This window comes from Chionomys nivalis, chromosome 3, assembly GCF_950005125.1.
Source record: "Chionomys nivalis chromosome 3, mChiNiv1.1, whole genome shotgun sequence".
NCBI classification, from domain to species: domain Eukaryota; kingdom Metazoa; phylum Chordata; class Mammalia; order Rodentia; family Cricetidae; genus Chionomys; species Chionomys nivalis.
The window spans coordinates 94755847-94776059 of record NC_080088.1 but is presented as its reverse complement, the minus strand read 5'-3'; the positions used below and the strand labels follow the sequence as shown (position 1 = coordinate 94776059).

At 46.0% G+C, this 20213-nt stretch overlaps 1 protein-coding gene across 1 annotated transcript in view; it reads left to right on the top strand.

Moving 5' to 3' along the window:
• Positions 1-17761, top strand: part of LOC130871377 (paired immunoglobulin-like type 2 receptor alpha) — a 48499-nt gene extending 30738 nt beyond the window's left edge. Inside the window, exons 5-9 of the mRNA XM_057764716.1 lie at positions 9306-9473; positions 14497-14527; positions 17038-17084; positions 17368-17399; positions 17558-17761. Coding sequence (XP_057620699.1) covers positions 9306-9473; positions 14497-14527; positions 17038-17084; positions 17368-17399; positions 17558-17680 — 401 coding nt within the window. The 3' untranslated portion in view covers positions 17681-17761. The remainder of the gene's footprint in view (positions 1-9305; positions 9474-14496; positions 14528-17037; positions 17085-17367; positions 17400-17557) is intronic.
• Positions 17762-20213: the final 2452 nt, after the last annotated feature.

The following is a 20213-nucleotide window of genomic DNA, read 5'->3' as shown; positions in this document are numbered from 1 at the left end:
CAGGTGTAAGATGGAATCTCAGAGTTGTTTTGAATTGCATTTCTCTGATGGCTAAGGATGTTGAACATTTTCTTAAGTGTCTTTCAGCCATTTTAGATTTCTCTGTTGACAGTTCTCTGTTTAGGTCTGTACCCCATGTTTTTCTTGGATTATTTGTTCTTTTGATGATCAATTTCTTGATTTCTTTGTGTATTTTGGACATCAACCCTCTGTCTGATGTGGGGTTGGTGAAGATCTTTTTTCATCCTGTAGGCTGTTGTTTTGACTTGTTGACCATGTCCTTTGCTTTACAGAAGCTTTTCAGTTTCAGGAGGTCCTATTTATTAATTGTTTATCTCAGTGTCTGTGTTGCTGGGGTTATATTTAGGAAGTGGTTTCCTGTGCCAATGCATTCAAGTGTATATCCCACTTTCTCTTCTATGAGGTTCAGTGTGGTTGGTTTTATGTTGAGGTCTTTGATCTATTTGTTTGAGTTTTGTGCATGGCGATAAATATGAATCTATTTTCATTTTTCTACATGTTGATATCCAGTTATGCCAGTACCATTTGTTAAATATGCTTTCTTTTTTCATTTGATTTTTTTTTTTGCTTTTTTGTCAAAAATCAGGTGTTTGAAGCAGTGTGGATTAATATCTGGGTCTTCAATTGGGTTCCATTGGTCCTTATGTCTGTTTTTAATGATAATACCAGGCTGTTTTCAGTACTGTAGCTCTGAAGTAGAGTTGTGATGCCTCCAGAAGTTCCTTTATAGTACAGGATTGTTTTGGCTATTCTGGGTTTTCTGCTTTTCCATATGAAATTGAATATTGTTCTTTCAAGGTCTGTGGAGAATTTTGCTGGGCATTGTATTGAATCTGTAGATTGCTTTTGGTAAGATTGCCATTTTTACTATGTTAATTCTGCCTACCTAAGAGCATGGGGGATCTTTCCATTTTCTGGTGTCTTCTTCGGTTTCTTTCTTCAAAGATTTAAAGTTCTTGTCGTACAGATCTTCACTTAATTGGTCAGAGTTACTCCAAGATATTTTTTTTTTGTTTTTTCGAGACAGGGGTTCTCTGTAGCTTTGGTGCCCATCCCGGAACTAGCTCTTGTAGACCAGGCTGGCCTCGAACTCCCAGAGATCCGCCTGCCTCTGCCTCCCGAGTCCTGGGATTAAAGGTGTGCGCCACCACCGCCCGGCTACTCCAAGATATTTTATGCTATTTGTGGCTATTGTGAAGGGTGATATTCTTTCTCAGCCCATTTATCATCTGTGTAAAGGAGGGCTACTGATTTTTTGGGGGGCGTTAATCTTATATCCTGCTACATTACTGAAGGTGTTTGTGAGTTGTAGAAGTTCCTTGGTAGAATTTTTGGGGTTGCTTATGTAAACTATCATATCATCTGCAAATAACAGAAGTTTGACTTCTTCCTTTCCAATTTGAATCACCTTGATCTTTTTTTGTTATCTTATTGTTATTGCCAAAACATCAAGAATTATTTTAAAGAGATATGGAAAGAGTGGGCAGCGTTATCTTGTTCCTGACTTCAGTGGATTGCTTGGAGTTTCTCTCCATTTAGTTTGATGTTGACTTGCTGTATATTGCCTTTATTATGTTTAGCTATGTTTCCTGTATTCCTGATCTCTCCAAGACCTTTATCATGAAGGGATGTTGTATTTTGTTGAAGCTTTTTCAGCATCTAATGAGATGATCAAATGTTTTTTTCCTTCATTTTATTTATATGATGAATTACATTGACAAATTTTTGTGTGTCGAAACATCCCTACATCTCTGGGATGAAGCCAACTTGATCACAGTGGATGATGGTTCTGATGTGTTTTTATATTTTGTTTGCTATTGTTTTATTGAGTATTTTTGCATCAATATTCCTGAGTGAAATTGGTCTGTTATTTTCTTTCTTAGTAATATCTTTATGTGATTTAGGTATCAGGGTAATTGTAGCCTCATAAGAAGAGTTTGGCAATATTCCTACTGTTTCTATTGTGTAGAACAATTTGTGGAATATTGGTATTAGTTCTTCTTTGAAAATCTTGTAGAATTTTGTGCTGAAACCATTTGACCCTGGGATTTTTTGGTTGGGAGCCTTTTGATGACTGTTTCTATTTCTTTAGCAGTTATAGGTCGTTTTAATTTGCTTATCTGGTCTTGACTTAACTTTGGTAAGTGATATTTATCCAGAAAGTTGTCCCATTTCCTTTAAGTTTTCTAATTTTGTGGAGTACAGGTTTTCAAAATATGACCTAATGAGTCTCTGGATTTCCTCAATGTCTGTTGTTATGTCCCCCTTTTCATTTCTGATTTTGTTAATTTGGATATTCTCTCTCTGCTTTTGGTTAGTTTGGATAAAGGTTTGTTGATTTTTTTTTTTTAAAAAAAACCCACTCTTTGTCTCATTGAGTCTTTGTATTGTTTTCTTTGTTTCTGTTTTGCTAATTTCAGCTCTCAATTTGATTATTTCCTGAAATCTAGTCCTACTGGGTGAGTTTGCTTCTTTTTGTTCTAGAGATTTTTTTCAGCTTCTTTTTGTATACACTTAGTGCTATGAACTTTCCTCTTAACACTGCTTTCATTGTGTCCATTAAATTTGCGTATGTTGTGTGGTCATTTTCATTGAATTTTAGGAAGTCGTTAATATTTTCTTTTATTTCTTCCTTGACCCATTAATGGCACAGGTGAGCATTGTTTAATTTCCAAGTGTTTGTGGGCTTTCTGGAATTAGTGTTGGTGTTGAATTCTAATTTTAAGCCATGATGATCCAGTAAGATACATGGGGTTATTCCATTTTTTTTTTTTGTATCTGTTGAGGTTTGGTTTGTTACCTCGTATGTGGTCAATTTTTGAGAAGGTTCCATGAAGTGCTGAGGAGAAGGTATATTCTTTTATGTTTGGATGGAGTGTTCTATAGATCTGTTAAGTCCATTTGAGTCATAACATCTCTTAGTTCCCTTATTTCTTTGTTAATTTTCTGTCTGACTGATCTGTGCAGTGGTGAGAGTGGGGTGTTGAAGTCTCCCACTATTAGTGTGTGAGTTTAATGTGTGATTTAAACTTTAGAAGTGTTCTTTTGCATATGAGGGTGCCCTTGTATTTCGGGCATAGATGTTCAGTATTGAGATTTACTCTTGATGGATTTTTCCTGTGACTAGTATGAAAGGTCCTTCTTTGTCTCTTTTGATTGATTTTAATTTAATGTCTACTTTGTTAGATATTAGGATAGCTACACCAGCTTGTTTCTTAGGTTCATTTGATTGGAAATTTTTTTCCCAATGGTTTACTCTGAGGCGATGTCTGTCTCTGAGGCTGAGGTGTGTTTCTTGTATGCAGCAGAAGGATGGATTCTGTTTTTGTATCCATTCTCTTAGTTTGTGTCTTTTTATAGGTGAGTTTAGTTCATTTATATTAAGCAATGGCCAGTGATTGCTATCTCCTGTTATTTTTGTTTTCATTATTGGTGATGTTATTGTGTGTTTTTCCCTTCTTTGGAATTTGCCGCTGTGAGACCATCAATTGTCTGTGTTTGTGTGGATGTAGCCAACTTCCTTGGATTGGAGTTTTCGTTCTAGTATTTTGTGAAGGGCTGTGTTTGTGGCTAGGTATTGGTTAAATCTGGTTCTGTCATGAAATTTCTTGTTTTGTCTGTCTATGGTGATTGAAAATTTTGCTGGCTATAGTAGTCTGGGCTGGCATACATGGTCTCTTACTGTCTGCATAACGCTTGACCAGGACCTTCTGGCTTTCATTTTTGTTGTTGTTGTTGTTTGTTTCCATTGAGAGGTCAGGTGTAATTCTGACAGGTCTGCGTTTATATATTACTTTGCCTTTTACTTTGCAGCTCTTAATATTCTTTCTTTATTCTGTATGTTTAGTGTTTTGATTATTATGTGGCAAGGGGACTTCTTTTTATCCAGTCTATTTGGTGTTCTATAAGCTTCTTGTATCTTCATATGCATATCTTTCTTTAGCTTGGGAAATTTTTCTTCACTGATTTTGTTGAATATATTTTCTGTGCCTTTAAGCTGGAGTTCTTCTCTTTCTTCTATCCTTATTATTCTTAGGTTTGGTCTTTTCATGGTGTCCCATATGTCTCAGATACTTTGTGTTAAGCTTTTGTTAGATAATGTTTTCTTTGACTGATGAGTCTATCTCCTTTATTGTGTCTTCAGCGATTGAAATTCTCTTCCATCTCTTGTATTCTGCTGTTTATGGTCGCATTTGTGGTTCCTGATCATTTTCTCATAATTTCTGTTTCTATACTTCCCTCAGTTTTTATTTTCTTTATTGTCTCTATTTTGGCTTTCAAGTCTTTAATATTTTTTTTTACCTGTTTGATTTCTTTTTCTTGGTTTTCTTTAAGGAATTTGTTGGGTTTTTTTTTTTTTCCAATTTTTTGTTTGTCTTTTTTTCTATTTCTTTGAGGGAATTTTTCATTTCCTCTTTAAGGGCCTCAAACATTCTTTTAAAGTTATTTTTTTGGTTATTTTCTTATGCTTCATCTATATTTGATTGTTCAAGTCTTTCTGATGTAGGGCCACTAGTTGTTATTGGTGTTGTGTTGCTCTTTGTGGTGTTGAGTGTGTTCTTACCTAGTGTACCCATCTTTTCCGCTGATTGATGTAGTTGGGGCTGTCTGTGTCTCAGGTGATCAATCTTCCAGGTGTCAGTGGATCCAAGGCTCAGATGGTTGCACCCTGTGGTGCAGTCAGTGCCATGGTTCCAGTCACCCGGAGGTCACTCGGTGTTCATGGAGGTAGCTCAGTGCTCCTTGGGGTTGCTCTGCAGTACCAGGAGTCATTTGGGGCTGCTCCTACTGAGGTTGCTGCCTTGGGCTTGCTCCTGCGGAGTTTGCTGGTTCAAGCTTGCTCTGGAGGAGCTCTCTGGCTCGGACCGCTCCCTCAGCGGTGGTTCCCTTGTACCTGCTCCTGTCGAGGTTGTTGTTTTGGGCCTGCTCTGGCTGAGGTAGTTGGCTTAGGCCTGCTCCCCCAGATGTCCCTGGCTTGGGCCTGCTCCCTCAGTGGTTGTTCCTTTGTAGCTGCTCCTGTGGAGGTCACTGCCTCAGGCCTGCTCCAATGGAGATTGCTGTTTTAGGCCTGCTTCCGTAGATGTCCCTGGCCTGGACCTGCTCCTGTTCCTGCAGAGTTCTCTGGCTCTGGCCTGGACCCACAGAGGTTTCTGGTTCCTGCTTGCTCCCTCAGTGGTGGCTCCCTGTTGGGGTCACTGCTCGTTAGGCTTTCCACTGCAGTCGAGGGGCAGACACAACCCCCACAATTCCAGATGGCTGCAGCAGCAACCAGCTGCCCGAACCTCCCACTCCTCACCTTAACCCCTGTACTGGTTCAGGATAAAGTCCACAGCCAGAACTAGCCAGGCAGCCTTTTGTTTGTGATACTTTGCTCCCTACATGTTACCCTAAATGACCTGTTCTTCCCAACTTTCTTCCTCTTCCTCCTTTTCTAATTTCTCTCAGTCTTTGTGATACTCTATGAGGCACTCAGTAGAATTAACAATTTAAGGCAGCCACACTTTTCTCAGCTTCAGTGAGACACACCATGATTTTCTTCTTGAAACAGGACTTCAGATGGTCCCTGAGGCCACATGCATACTAGACTAGGGCTCTGTTACTGAGTTACATCTCATGGCCACTATGGGTTCTTTCATCAGTATTTTTAAAATTAATTCATTTGCTGGATATTCCTGCCCATTGTTTTTAAAATATTAAAATTAATGATAAAAAGACATTTTCCTTTTCTTTCCATTTTTAAAAAAAGACAGTTTCATGTAGCCCAGGCTAGCCCAAAAAGCACTATATAGCTGAGGATGACCTTGAACTCCTGACCCTCTAGCCTCCACTTCCCAAGTGCTGGGATCACAAGGGTGTGTCACCACTCCTGTGTGCAGTGCCTGAGATGGGACTCAGGATCTCACACACGCTAGGCAAACACTCTACCAACTAAGCTACATGCCCAGACCCCAAGAGAATTGTGTTTATCTGACAAAAATTCCCACATTTAGTGCAAAGAAATCACAACCAGAGTTATAATTGCAATAGGTATTGAGAAAGAACCCTGTGGTTGGTTTAATTTTTTTTTACATAGTTTCATTTTTGTAACCGAATTCAACAATACGTTCCTTTGTAATTTTTCTCTTTCATGTCTAAGCAAAAAGATACCTGGTGATCTCTTTCTCTCTGTGGGTGAAAATGGATTCTCCTCTCATACAATACATCCCAACCACAGTTTCCTCTCCCTTCACTCCTTCCGTCCCCTACATCTGCCTTCTCCCCCAGATCGAAGCCCCTAGTCTGTTTCATCTTCAGAAAAGAGCATACCTCCGAGAGACATCAGCCAAACAGGACAAGATACAACAAGACAAGGCAAAAGCTCTACTATCATGATAGGCTGGACAAGACAACCCAATAGGAGGAAAAGAGTCCCAAGAGCAGGCAAAAGAGTCAGAGACACACCCACTCCCGCTGTTAGGAGTCCCACAAAAACTCCAAGCTAACAGCCATAACTCATAAACAGAGGACCTGCTACAATCCCAGATTGGGTTTTAAAATTCTCTTACACAAGAGCATGCATTTCTGCTCTGTCTATCCCATCCTCTTCCACTGTGTCTTCATATTTTTTTTTTTTGAGACAGGGTTTCTCTGGGAAACAGTCCTGGCTGTCCTAGAACTAGCTCTTGTAGATCAGGCTGATCCCAAACTCACAGGGATCGGCCTGCCTCTGCCTCCCAAATGCTGGCATTAAAGGCATGTGCCACCATCAACTGGCCTTTTTATTTTTGGGGCCTTCATTTTTATTATACTTATTATACTTATTATTATTATTATGTGTGCACAGGCATATGGGTGTCTCAGTGGCAGGGTCAGAGGACCTTTGGGGAGTCGGTTCTCTCCTTCCAACTTGCTTTGAGGCAGGGTCTCCCCCTGTTGTGTCTCCTCACCATGGAGTGCAAGGTGGCTGCCCAGACAGCCTCCCTGTGATTCTCTCATCTCTGCCTCCTGTTTCCCCAAAGCAGGGCTGCGCTTGCAGTTGCTCACCACATTTGGCTTTTTCTGTGGGTTCTGAGGGATCAAACGTCATTGCAGGTGCTTTTATCTGTTAAGTCTGGTTCTTTATTTTTGTGATTTTTAAAAAAAAGTGTGTGTGTGCGCGCGCATGCATGCACATGTGCAGTGTGTTTACAGGCATGTGACTGTGTGGATGTCCATGTGGAGGCCAGTAACAACATTGGAAACCTTTCCCTGAGCACTTTATTCTCTCTCTCTCTCTCTCTCTCTCTCTCTCTCTCTCTCTCTCTCTCTCTCCCTTTGGGGGTTCTTTCTCTGGCCTGGAATTCACCAAGTAGGCTAGGCCAGCTGGCAGTGAGCCCAGGGATCTGCCCATCTTCCCCCTGCAGTGCTGGGATTACAAGTGCATGGCGACAGGCACAGGTCCCTGGGGATGCGACCCAGGCCTTTGTGCTTCAGAGGTGTTCTAGTTGGTGTTTCTATTGCTGTGAAAAGCACCTTGACCAAAGGACTTGAGGATGAAAGGTTTATTTCACATCCCAGTCACAATCCATCATCAAGGGAGGTCAGGGCAGGAATTCCAGGCCGGAACCTGGAAGCAGGAACTGATGCAGAAGCCATGGAGGAGGCCTGCTTACTGGTTTGCTTTCTGGGCTTGCTTTGATTACAGCATCCAGGACCACCAGCCTAGACATGGCACCACCCACAGTGAGCTGGACCCTCCCACATCAATCAAATCAAGAAAATGTCCTACAGACTTGCCTATTGGCAATCTGATGAAGGCATTTTCTCAGTTGAGGTCCCCTTCCCAGATAACTACAGCTGTGTCACATTGACACAATAACTAACCAGAGCACAGGGCAAGTGCTTTCTGGACTGAGCCATCTCCGCAGTTGCTGACCTGCCTTTTCTCCTCTCGGGACTACACTTCCTTAGTGACTCTAACCTTATCCATGACAGTGGCCGATGAGACTCTTTCCCTCTCAGCCATTACTCAACCACTGTGCTTCCAGCCACTTTGATTTTGGATTTGCTTTCTTGGGACATTCTGGGAAAGAAGGTGATATACACACTCACACACATGCATACAAACACACACACACACACACACACACATTTGCCAACACTCTGCTAAAATCAGGACAGCTAAGGAAATTCTTATTTTAGAAAGATCTGGAAGCTGGGTAGTGGTGGTGCATGCCTTTAATCCCAGCACTTGGGAGGCAGAGGCAAGTGAATCTGTGTGAGTTTGAGGCCAGTTAGCGCTACAGAGAGAGAGAGAGACAGAGAGAGAGAGAGAGAGAGAGAGAGAGAGAGAGAGAGAGAGAGACAGAGACAGAGAGAGAGAGACAGAGAGAGAGAGACAGAGAGAGAGACAGAGAGAGAGAGAGTCTGGAACTGAATAGTAATGATGGCTGCTCTGGCTCCACAAAATGAATGCGCTGTAAGCCACTGGACCGCCTGGCTACTTCTATTCTAACAAGGACTGTTACTAGAAAATGACTCTTTGGATCTGTGTGACTTAGAGATTGCTCTTTGAAAGGGATGACATGAGCCTCTGAGGATGTTCCTACCAGTAAGTAGAGGGTTGTTATTGCTCACCCTATCTCAGCCTCAGCATCTGTTCCCTTCTTCTTGTGTGAGCTTCCAATAGCTGTTCCCCATCCCGCATCCCCCAAAAGGAGGCAGGATACCCATGTCCATATGTCTACTCCCCCATCCAAGAAGAACCTACTTGTTACTTGAGTGTAGGGTCTGAGCCTGGGCTCTGGCAGCTCTAACAAGCCAGGCTTGGGCACCTGTCCTCAACAGGACAATTAGAGAGATGGGTCACAGTGAAAAGCAGAGGAAAGAGGTTTGCTTAGCATGACCAGATTGGGAAGAGGAGCAAAGACGTCCAGTGACAACCCCCCAACTCCATATTTGGGATTTTGACAGGTCCTGACATAAGGTTTAGGCTTAAATAGAAGGCAAGACATATGAATAGCCAAGTAGTCCCAGTTCCGGTGCGGCCCCGCCCACAGGGAGCCATCATCCTCTGTCTCCAGTCTCTCCTGCAAGTTGATCTGAGAAGTTGTCAGAACTCTGTGAACTCTCTGGTAGACTAGTTCTTTCGCTAGATGGTTCCATGCTTTGCCTTTTCCTTCTCCCAGCTTGAGACTCCTTGGGTGACTCCAGTTCCTTGGAGTCCATTGCTTCAGTATCTGATGGCAAAGAGTGCTGCATAGGCATCTCTAGAATCTTCACTCCTACTGGGGAAGTTCATGCTGATTTCCTTTATCTTTTCCCAGCCCCTGGAACCACCACTCCAAGCCCCACCACTGCAACTTCGGAAGGCCAGATGAGCAGGAATCAGACCATGGATCTGGAAGCCACAGTTGGGTTGGCGGTGGCTGCTGCTGTACTCCTGGCTGGGGTTTTGGGATTGATGGTGTTCCTCAGGTGGAAGAGGAGGAAAGGTAAGATTCCAGACTGCATCCCCATCACACTTTCTGAGTGTTTCCACAGGACAATCTGCACCAGAGTCATCGAAGGGGATTGTTGACAGCTCAGATCCTAGGGCTCAGGTGATGGCTCAGTCAGTAAAGTGCTTGCCGCGCAAGCTTGAGGATCCATCACCACAATCTTTGTAGTTCCAGTGCTGAGCAGGGGGCACAAGATCATCCCCGAGGCTGATGACTAGTCACACTAGCCTAATTACTGAGCCTCGGGTCTCAGGGAGAGACCTTGTCTTTAAAAACAACAAGGTGGACAGCTTTTGAGGAGCTAAGTGTGGCTTCCGGCCTCCCCAGGGCAGATCCCTGATGGCTTCCTCTTGAGTCCAGAGTCAGGCTCTGAGGCTTCTGCTTAGAGTAGCTGGGGTCTTTTTGTTGCTGTTGTTTCAGTTTGGTTGACTGCAAGCCTGCACTGCTAACCCCACTGGGAATCTGCTTTAAGCCTCTTCCCCAAGTGAGGCCTCTGAGGGTTCAGTTTGTGAATCACACAGTCCAGTCACAAAATCAATTCTTCTCTGTTGACTCGGTCATTTCACCATCAGTTCACCCCTTTGCTTTACAGAGGAGAAAGGGACTGCCCAGGAGAAAACTAGAGTAGGAAAGCATAAGGGTCTAGAAGTTGCCTCAGCTCAGCTGTATTGATTGCTCCACTTCCCAAAGTCTGACTTGAAACTGGAGGATCCTAAGTAGATGAGCATCCAGTTTCCCAGTAAATTATCTTAGGGACCAGGCGCACCAATATACACAAGTCCTTATGTTGGCTCATACCTGCCCATGAGCACATGGAGCCAGCCTGGAAGAGCACGCCCACCAACTGTCTTCTGGGGGACCTGTGAGGAGGTGTTTGGACTGTTCGGTTGCATGGGGCTTTATAGGTGTCTGGCATGATCCCTAAGCAAAATTCAAATCCTTTCATTGCCTGTGACTTGAGCCTGGTTTCCCGCTTCTGTTGCCGGAAACACTGTGTGGGCTGGTCCGATTCTGTGAAATGTCCTTCTACAGCCACTCCTTTGCAGAAGGGGGCTTCGTGTCAAGACACAAGCATCAGGATTGGGTGAGGTCTGGTCTAGTAGCATTGGGTGAGGTCTGGTCCTGGTAGGAGGCCTCAAGCAACCTAAAAAGGGTTATGACCCTAGAGTAGCTAGAGTAGGCAATGCTATAGAGTGGCTACTTGGTACTTTGTGTGTGTGTGGGGGGAGGGATAGTGCAGGCTGGGCCAGTATCTTGTTGGGTCCTATCTCTTGGGGATTGAGTGGGTAGGAACTGTGATGACCGATCATAATGTGAACAAAGTTCCTAGGTGGACTGTTCCTATTCCTACGCCCTCATATACCCTGACGCTCCGGATTTTCTCTGGGTCCCAATCTGTTGCTTTCTTTGCTTGGTCTGTGCAGAGTATTCTTACTGGTTACAAAGGTAAGGGGTAGGCCCTGGACGGGGAATGTTACATGGAAATTGACAGGGACACTGCCTGGCAGGGACACTGGCTGGCTCTTGGCAGAGAGTGATGCGGTCTGTTGTTACAGGTGTGTCCACCATATGTGTATGCACAGTGGACTCACAGCCCCACTCCTTACAGAAACGCTCTGCTGAGTTCCCACACTTCTTAGTCATCAATCTGTCCCTCCCCAGGCAGGCATAAATGCTTCACCTCTGGAGGCGGTGAGCAGCCTTTCCTTCTAGAGCACCAGAGGTCCCTATCGCTATCTAGCTAGTCAGGGCCCGCTACCTCACAATGGTCCAATACTATATTGGGGTATCAAACTCCTAATGGGGAAACCTTAGTAATTTGTTTGACCAGGTTTCCATGGGGACCCAAAAGTTGCCAGGTGAGGTTTAGGGGTTGGTGTGGGCTACTGGCAACCCAGCTGGGTGTTAGTAAGACCAGGAACAGAGCAGGCACTAACGTGGCCATAGGGAGATCAGAACTTAAGTTTGAGTCTCAAGGGGTTGTTGGGGTTGGGCTTCACAGTCCAGTTCCCGTGTAGCTCAGTGCTGTCTGGAATAGGCTCTGGTGACTCCATCAACTCTGAATAGTACATGTGAGTGCTGTACCCAGATGGCAATCCTGTCAACTTTGATGGCAGGAGGGGTGATCAGGATCACGACATAGGGTCTCTTTCAGCAAGGCTCTAGGGTTCTGACATAACCCCAGAGTCCTGGTTGGAACTGGTGTGAAGTGGGTGATGGAGCCATCTCATGCACCCCATGCAACCTCTCCTCCTCCCATTCCCTCCACTTACCCCACCCCCATCCACTCCTCACAGAGGGTAAGGCACATTGCTTCGGGGAAGGCCCAAGACCCTCCATACTATATCTAGGCTGAGCAAGGTGTCCATCCAAAGAGAATGGGTTCCAAAAAAGCCAATACAAGCAGTTGGGATAAATCCTGGTGCCACTACCAGTGGCCCCTCAGTCTGCCCCAGCCATGCAACTGTCACCCACATTTAGAAGGTCTAGTTTGATCCCATGCTGGTTCCTTTCCTATCTGGATGGAGGCACTGTAGTCTTATGTACTGGTAACCCCGAGCTCTTCAGGCCTCAGATATAGTTGATTATACTGTGTGAGCCCTCACGCTATTCCAACCACCATTCTCTTAGATGTTAAATGGACAGCTAGCTCTTGTGCTACACGCGAGCCCCACCCTTCCCGATGTTAAAGCGGATGACTAGCAACTTAAGAGTCCTGCTTAAGTTGCATGGACAAAAAAGAGAAAAGAAAGGTACCTGTTAATGGTGCCTTAAGACTCAGTGGAGGATGGTTGTGGTGGACTTGGGAATCCCAGACAAGCCACAAAATGTTATGCCCAAAGTCTGAATCGCCAAAACATCACCCTGAGATCATATCTGATGCAAAAGCAAAGAGTCTTTATTGCAAGGTAAGTCAGGTCCCCCCATTCATCTCAGTTGGCAGCAGGAACAGCAACAGGAACAGGAGAGGGACTCTAAGCAGTGAAGACAGGGGGTTAATGTAGGAGAAGCTTGGGGACTATTACAAGTCTCTAGGTTTGTGATTGGCTGCCCCCTAGTGGGGTGAGGGGACCTCTGGCCTTCCAGGCTTGGGATTGGCTGCCCACTATGATATAAGGGGCTTTCTAGGCTTGAGGGGAGTTCTCAACTGTCAGTAACTGCTTGAGGGGAATTCCAAGCCCCCAGGGGTTCAGTGATTGGTCCATTTTCCCTGCATAGGGATTGGTTGGTTTGTATTGGGGTAGAGACCGCTCTGATACTGCCAAACTGTGTTTTTTTCTTGGGTTCTTTTAGCCTTTTTGACTCTAATTTTGGGACCAGGGCAAATATCTTTGGTATGTTCTGAATCTAAGGGCTTAGTTTGTTCTTTTGGTCCTGGTTTCAGGGCCTAGGGACTTTTCTCCAGTTCTAGGTTTGGGGACAAAGTGTCTCTTTCCCTGGCTCTGGTCCCATTTTCAGGGTGTGTTTCTTTCACTGGGTTGGCACTTGGAGCCAAGCCATTCAGGGTCTGTATGGGCAATGCATCATGGATTTTCTGGGGGGCTTGGGCCTCTCAGAGCTGCTCACAACACGCTGTAAGTCTAGTTTCAGGCTCCAGGGCGCTCTTCTGGCCTCCTTGGGCATGGGAACACAGACGGCACACACAATCACACACAGAAACACACACAAATAAAAACAAATTTTTAAAACTAAAACTACAACGTAAAACACTTGGGGAAAAAGCCTAAACTAAGGAGCCAAATGAATTGTTCTCCAAAGCACAGTGGTGGACATTGTTGAAAGACAGAGGAAGCGGGTGAGTTGGAAACATCTCATTCATAAAATGAAAAACTTATTTAATATGTCTATATCAGGGGGTTGGAGAAATGGCTCAGTGATTAAGAGCACTGGATGCTCTTGCAGAGAACTGGGGTTTGATTCTCAGCACCCACACAATGGCTCACAGGCTCCTGTAACTTCTGTTCAGGGGATCTGATGCCCTCCTCTGACTGCCACAAGGACCAGGTACACAAGTAGGCAAACATTTGTACAATAAAAATACATTTTTTGAAAAAATATTTCTATACTACAAAAATAGTGAACTCAATATAATTCCCATCTAAATGACAATGGCATTTTTGCAAAAACTGTTTATCTTGTCCAATTCAGAAGCCTTCTCAAAGACAAAACAAGACAAAATGAGATAAACAACAGAAATGAAATGACCGATAATGGAGCACTCCACTGCCTGATCCCAGAATTTATTCAAAGTTGCAATAGGAGGCTGGAGGGATGGCTCAGCAGTTAAGAGCAGTGACTGCTCTTGCAGAGAACCTGAGTTCTGCTCCCAGCACCCACACCAGACAGTTTACAAAGCTGTAACCCCAGTTCCAGGTCTACAGGAAGCTCTCTCCTGAATCCACAGGTATCTGTTCTCATGTGCATCTACCCCAAAAGAGGTGCATAATTTTAAAATTCTAAAAAAAGCTACAGTAGCTAAATAAATAATAAATTCGGAAAAAAAGGCTCCAGTAGCCCTCAGAGGGTGTTGGTGCCTAAGCCTGGGAGCCATATGGTAGGGTACTGACTCCTGCAACTTGATCTCTGACCTCCACACGGACTGTGGCACAACACCTACCATAAAATAAGTGGCAATGAAAAAGCTATAGTAATTAAAACAGCACAGTATGCACCAAGACAAACAGACCAGTAGAGTAAAATACATTCCAGGAGGACGCGGTTCCTAAGGACACAAAAAGGAAGACGGGGAGAACACAGAGTAGACAAGCAGGTGCAGGGTCAGGGGGAACTCAAGGTTGGTGAAGGAACAAAGGAGACAGGGGTGGGGCCTGGACCTGGCAGGGATTTGGGGGAGGGGTGCTGTGTGGGACAACAGCCCAGCAGAGATAGTCCAGGCTCTTCCCTCACTGTCTGGGGCGGTCTCTTTGCTCCCCTGTCCTCTGAAGGAGGAGGACAGCTGAGGGGCAGAAGGACGATCAGCACGGATGTTACACTGACACTGTTTCTTCCCCCACAGGCCAGAGGACTAAAGCCGAAACCCCAGCCAGGTGAGTGCCTCTGCAAGAGCAGCCAGTCCTGTCCTCTGCAAGAGCAGCCAGTGCTCTTGCCCACTGAGCCATCTCTCCAGCCCCTTCAAATGGCATTAGAAGAGCAATGGAGAACCGCACACAGGGCTCTGCACATCTCCCCACCCCTGACTCAGTCTGTCTGCTTCCTCCATGTCCTCCATGATGCCATGTTCTTCAGGGCCACCAGCTCACACACTGACAAGGGGTGCAGCAGAGTCTCAGGGAGTCTCCTTCCACAACAGCCCCCACCCCCAGGCCTCATGGGGTCTTTCTCCTTCTCTCCTTCTATTTCCTAGGCTTCCCTCTCTGTAGCTCTGGCTCCTCTCAGCCTTGAACATTGGCTTGGATTCCACCAGCTCTCCCATCTTTCCCTTTCTTCCCTCTGCCTTTCTCTGTGGTCAGTGAGCCCCGCTCCCCAGGAATCCTTTGTTCTAGGTCTTCCACATCTCTTGCCCTTTTCTCTTCACCTCCCAACTTCTCTGTCCTTCTCTCCTGTCTTTTCTTTTCCTTACTGCACATGGCCTGCTCTGAGCCTTCTAAATTTTTTTCTGAGAAAGGGTCTCAGATTGGCCACGCTGGCCTTGAACTGACTATGAAGCCAAGGGTGACCTTGAACTTCTGATCCTTTCACCTCCACCTCCCAACTGTTGAAATGACAGGCATCACACCACACCCGGTATATGAGGGGCTGGAACCCAGGACCTTATCAATTAACACAAGCACTCTAAGAGCAACACTGCATCCCCAGCTCCTCCCTCTGTCCTCTCCCTGTGGCTTCTTTGGCCAGATGCCCTTCTTCCAGTCTGATCTCAGGTCCCTTCTCCCACGACCTTAGCCTGAGCACCTACCCAGAAGATCTGAAATTTTTCTGCCTTCTAGTTTTAATCAAGGAAGTGAGAGAGGATAGCATTGGTTCTTCCTATTTCTAGTCTGTTCCTGCCCAGTGTAAGGCGGTTTCCTAGAGTGACTCACCTTCAGCTAGTGCTGAGAGACCTCGGCCATGCCCCCTTACCAATGGCCTCTCATTCCTCTTCCAGAGAAGCCGAACACAAACATGTACATTGTGAGTCATTGAGGATGGCAGAGACCACTCAAAGGGAACCAGCTTCTAGTGTGTGGGGGCATATGTGTGTGGGTATGTGCATGCATGCGTGTGTTTGTGTGTGTCTGTGCATGTGTGTGTGTTCTCAGGTGTCATCCACATTTTTTAATAGCTAATTTTATTACATTTTACTTATTTGTTTGTGTGCATATATGTTTATGTGTTGGTATCAGTTTGATATAGCACGCATGTTGAGGACAGAGAGAGAGCTTCTGAGAGCTGCCTTTTCCCTTCCACCTTGCGGATCCCTGAGATGAAATCAAGTTGTCAGTCTTAATGATCTTACCCACTAAGTCATTTCTCCTGACCCCACTTGGGTTTTGGGTTTTTTTTTGTTGTTGTTCTTTGGGTTTTTGGTTTTGTTTTGGGGGTTTTGTTTGTTTGACAGATTGTTTGTTGTTTGAGACAGGATCTCACTCTGGACTGGTACTCACCAATTAGACCTGGTCGATCGGTCAGTGAACATTAGGAGTCCCCCCTATCTCCACTTCCTGAGCACTGAGAATACAAGCATGCACTATATATATACACACATACATACATATATACACACACACACATACATGTGACCGTGTGTTTAGAAGGCAGATATCAATGGTGTGTTTTCCTCAGTTGCTGTCCATTCCATGTTGGATTCCTGCATGTATGTTGTGTTTGTGTGTGTACTTGTGTATGTATGTGGAAGTCAGAGGTCTATGTTGTGACTCTCCACAGTATCTCTAACCTTTATTTAATATTTATTTTGAGGTGGGTCTCTCACTAACTGAAGCTCATCAGTTTGCCTGGGCTGCCCAGACAACAGCTTCAGGGATCCACCCATCTCCACCCCATGCTCCAGACACATTGGGCCTAGAGAATTTTGCTGTTGGTTTGGTTTGGTTTTTTGTGACAGGGTTTCTCTGTGTAAACATCCCTGGCTGTCCTGGAACTCACAGAGTAAACCAGGCTGGCCTCAAACTCACAGAGATCCACCAGCCTCTGCTTCCTGAGTGCTGGGTTTAAAGGCGTGCGACACCACTGTGTGGCTGTGCCCAGCATAGTTTACATGGGTCCTTGGGGATCTAAATTTGGGTCTTCATGATTGGAAACAGACCCTTTGCCAACTGAATCATCTCTCCAGCTTCCACTTTATCTTTTGAGACAGGGTCTTTCACTGAATCTAGAGCTCATCTGTTAGTCCAGGATGGCCAGTGAACTCCAGGGACTTCTCCACCTGTCTCTGCTTCTCCAGCATCCAGCTTTATTTGTTTGCTGGGATCTGAAGTCAGGATGTCATGTTTATGTGACAAGCACGTTACTAACTGGGCCATCTCTCCAGCCCAGCACCTAATGTCTTAATTCTTTCTTGTCCAGCCTCTAATCTGTTGCCCATCTTGTTCTCATTCAGGGAACTCATTGAAAACACTGAGAAATGTGAGCAAGTTGAGCCCAAAGGTAAAATCTGCCAGCTTCCTACTCCACACTTTGCTCTGCCTTCTTCTCCCAAAACCCCGCACTTTCACAAGCATTCCCTCAGTGTTTCACCCTGTCCCTCCCTCACCCTGCCCCTCCCTCACCCTGTCCCTCCCTCACCCTGCCCCTCCCTCACCCTGCCCCTCCCTCACCCTGTCCCTCCCATGTAACCAAGGTCTTCACCTCACACTTGGAACTCCCAGCCATCTGTCTCCCTTCCTGGCACACACCTTGACTTCAGAACTCTGTGTTCCTTTTTGTCTAGGACGACATATGGACCCCAAAGAGAACCCCAAGGTAAGTGATTCAGACTCAGGTCTGAAGGAGATAAGGGGTGTTGATGGAGGCAGAAGGTTGGAGGTCAGAGGTGTGGGAGGACACTCAGGCTGCAGCTGCTGCTTTATGGAGCCTCAGCTGCACTGCTGCTATCTAATGCCCTGTCCCCACCCCTGCAGGACAACATCGTGTATGCCTCCATTACCCTCTCAAGCCCAACCTCCCCAGGAACACCAGGCTGCCCGCCTGTCCATGAGAACCCCCAGGAAGAGACTGTATACTCCATCGTAAAGACCAAATGAGCGGGTCTGGGTGACCATCTCAGAGTCACCTTTGCTTCTAGTAGGAAGACTCCCAGCTTCCACTGATACCCACAGTCAGACGCTCACAGTTTACAGATACCCATGGCCAGGACAGAAATTCACACGTCAGGGGTTTGAACTAAGAGAGGCTGAGAAACTCCCAGTTTCCTGTTCTAACTTCCTAGGTCTTTTTCATACAAATAAAAAGATCCTCAGAATTTGCCTAAATGATTCTTTTTAAGGGTCACTAGTAGTGGGCCCTTTCAGACCCCCCCCATCACTTTTTTCTAGTGGCCTAAGGCAGGGGATGCTCCAAATGCTGGCAGCTGTCCACACGAAGCACATCCACATCTGCGAGTGTAATAACCAGCACACACTGTGACTGGTCCCCATGCACCACTGCACAGGACATCAGCAATAGCCCTAGAGAGATGACGTGAGACAGGGAACTGAACACCAGATGGTTACGGTGCTTTCCAAAGGTCAAGTTGCTCCCAGGAAGGAGAGCCAGGACTCACAGACATGCTGTCCTGGAGGTTCCCCAGGTCTGGGTCTGTCTGTTGTCCCCATCCTCCTGTCCCCTCCAGAGCAGGCAGTCTGCCATAGAGACAGGAAAGGAAGCACACCTAAGCAGTAGCCCAGAGACCTACTTTATTGACACGGGCTGCACAGCTCTGACTAGAACCACTTGGCAGGTCAACAACTCCGACATTTAATGGGTACTCAAGAATGTAGGAGGACCAGAGCACGCTATTCCTCAAAAAGGGCCGCCAGGAACCCCTCAGAGCCGTCCCTCCACTGCGAGTCTTCTCTCTCCTCTGGCTCTCCAGTGTCTTCCATGAGCTGCTCCAAGTCCAGGTCACTGGAACCATCATCTTCAGGGGGGAAACTTGCTGCCTCCTGTGTCAGGGGCTCCTGAGGTCCAGGACCTTCCTTTCCCAAAGCAAGCCCTGTGCCAAGCTGGTGGGGTAGGGCACTCTGATGCAATTTTAATTCCTTCTCCTCAGGGAAGTTGCTAGCTGAGGCCTTGCTTTCAGGAGCCTTAAATTTCTTTAGGGCCAAAGAGAACAAAGGACAAAGTTCAGAGTCCCTTTAAGTCAGCCTGTCCTGACATCTTACCACCCAGATTTCTGAATCTTATGTTTAAAGTGTCTGAAAGGATAATCACATGGGAAGTGCCCAGGTTTTCAAAGGGCTCAGCCCTCCAAAGGTAAGAGGAGCAACTGGGAGGTGGGCGAGCCAGGTTGCAGGAAGACAAAAGAGAGGCATGGTGAGTACAGAGCAGGGAAAGCAGGAAGGGACATGAGTTCAAGGCAGGGGAAGGAAGCCAAGGGAGAAGGATATGGACAAGGGGCAATGGACAGGAGAGCTGTCCTCTGATTGGTTATGCTGTACAGGACAGCTGAGGTCTGGCTTCAGGTCCTGGGGACTCTCAGTCCTGTCCCTGAATGACTGCTACAGAGCTGTTTTCTGCCCTGGGCCCCTATTTTCTGAACACAGAGAACAGCTGAGAGGCAGACAGAGGATCAGCATGGCTGCCATACTGACACTGGTTCTTCTCCTACAGGCCAGCAGACTAAAGCCAAACCCCAGGTATGTGAGCACCTGTCATCCCAAGGACCTCATGAGGAGCTATTTAGGGGTTTGAATTAGACGGGCATCCATAGGCTCAAGGATTTGTATGTTTTCTCACCAGGGAGTGGCACATAAAAAGTGTAGCCTTGTGGGAGTAGGCAGGGCGATGATAGCAGAATTAGGCCACTGGGAGTGGGATTTGGTATTTCAAATGCTCAAGCCTGTCCAGTGTCTCTCTCCCCACTGCCTGTCAATGTGGATGTAGAACTCTTGGCTACTTCTCCAGCACCAGGTCTGCATGCGTGATGCCGTGATTCCCGCCATGATGATAATGGACTAGACTTTGAAACTGTAAGCCAACCCCAATTAAATGCTTTCCTTCATAAGAGTTGTCGTGGTCGTGGTGTCTGTCTACAGCAATGAAACTGTGACTGACGCAGGTGGCTGGGGAGGTTTGTTGTTAGATGCAGTGGAGCTAGAGAGATGATTCAGTCAGTAAAGCATTGGCCACACAGGCATCAGGGTCTGTGTTCGACAGGAGGGGTGGACAGATGGACAGTTTCATCAAGGAGGTTATCTGCTGGGTCAGGGCACACAGGGCTTGCACTGTGTGTTATTTAAGGGAAGTTTCTGGAATAGGATGATTATGACAGAAACAGGAAGGTTGAGCCTGTTCTCTGCCACCACCGTCATGAGAAAACACAGCTGGGTATAAAATCAGAGTCTGAATGCTAAGGACACTATCAGAAACTGGAGTCTGAAGAGTCACGGAGGCTACCCCGGGGAGGCCATGCTTACTGAGGATGAGGACTGGATATATACGTGGTGCAGATCCACTGTGTAAGGTGCCTTGAGTGACTGTATGTGTTTTTGTACCGGTGCATGTGGGTAAAACTAAGTATGTGCTCATGTATGTAGAGGTCAGAGGTCAACCTCAGGCAATACTGCTTAAGGCACC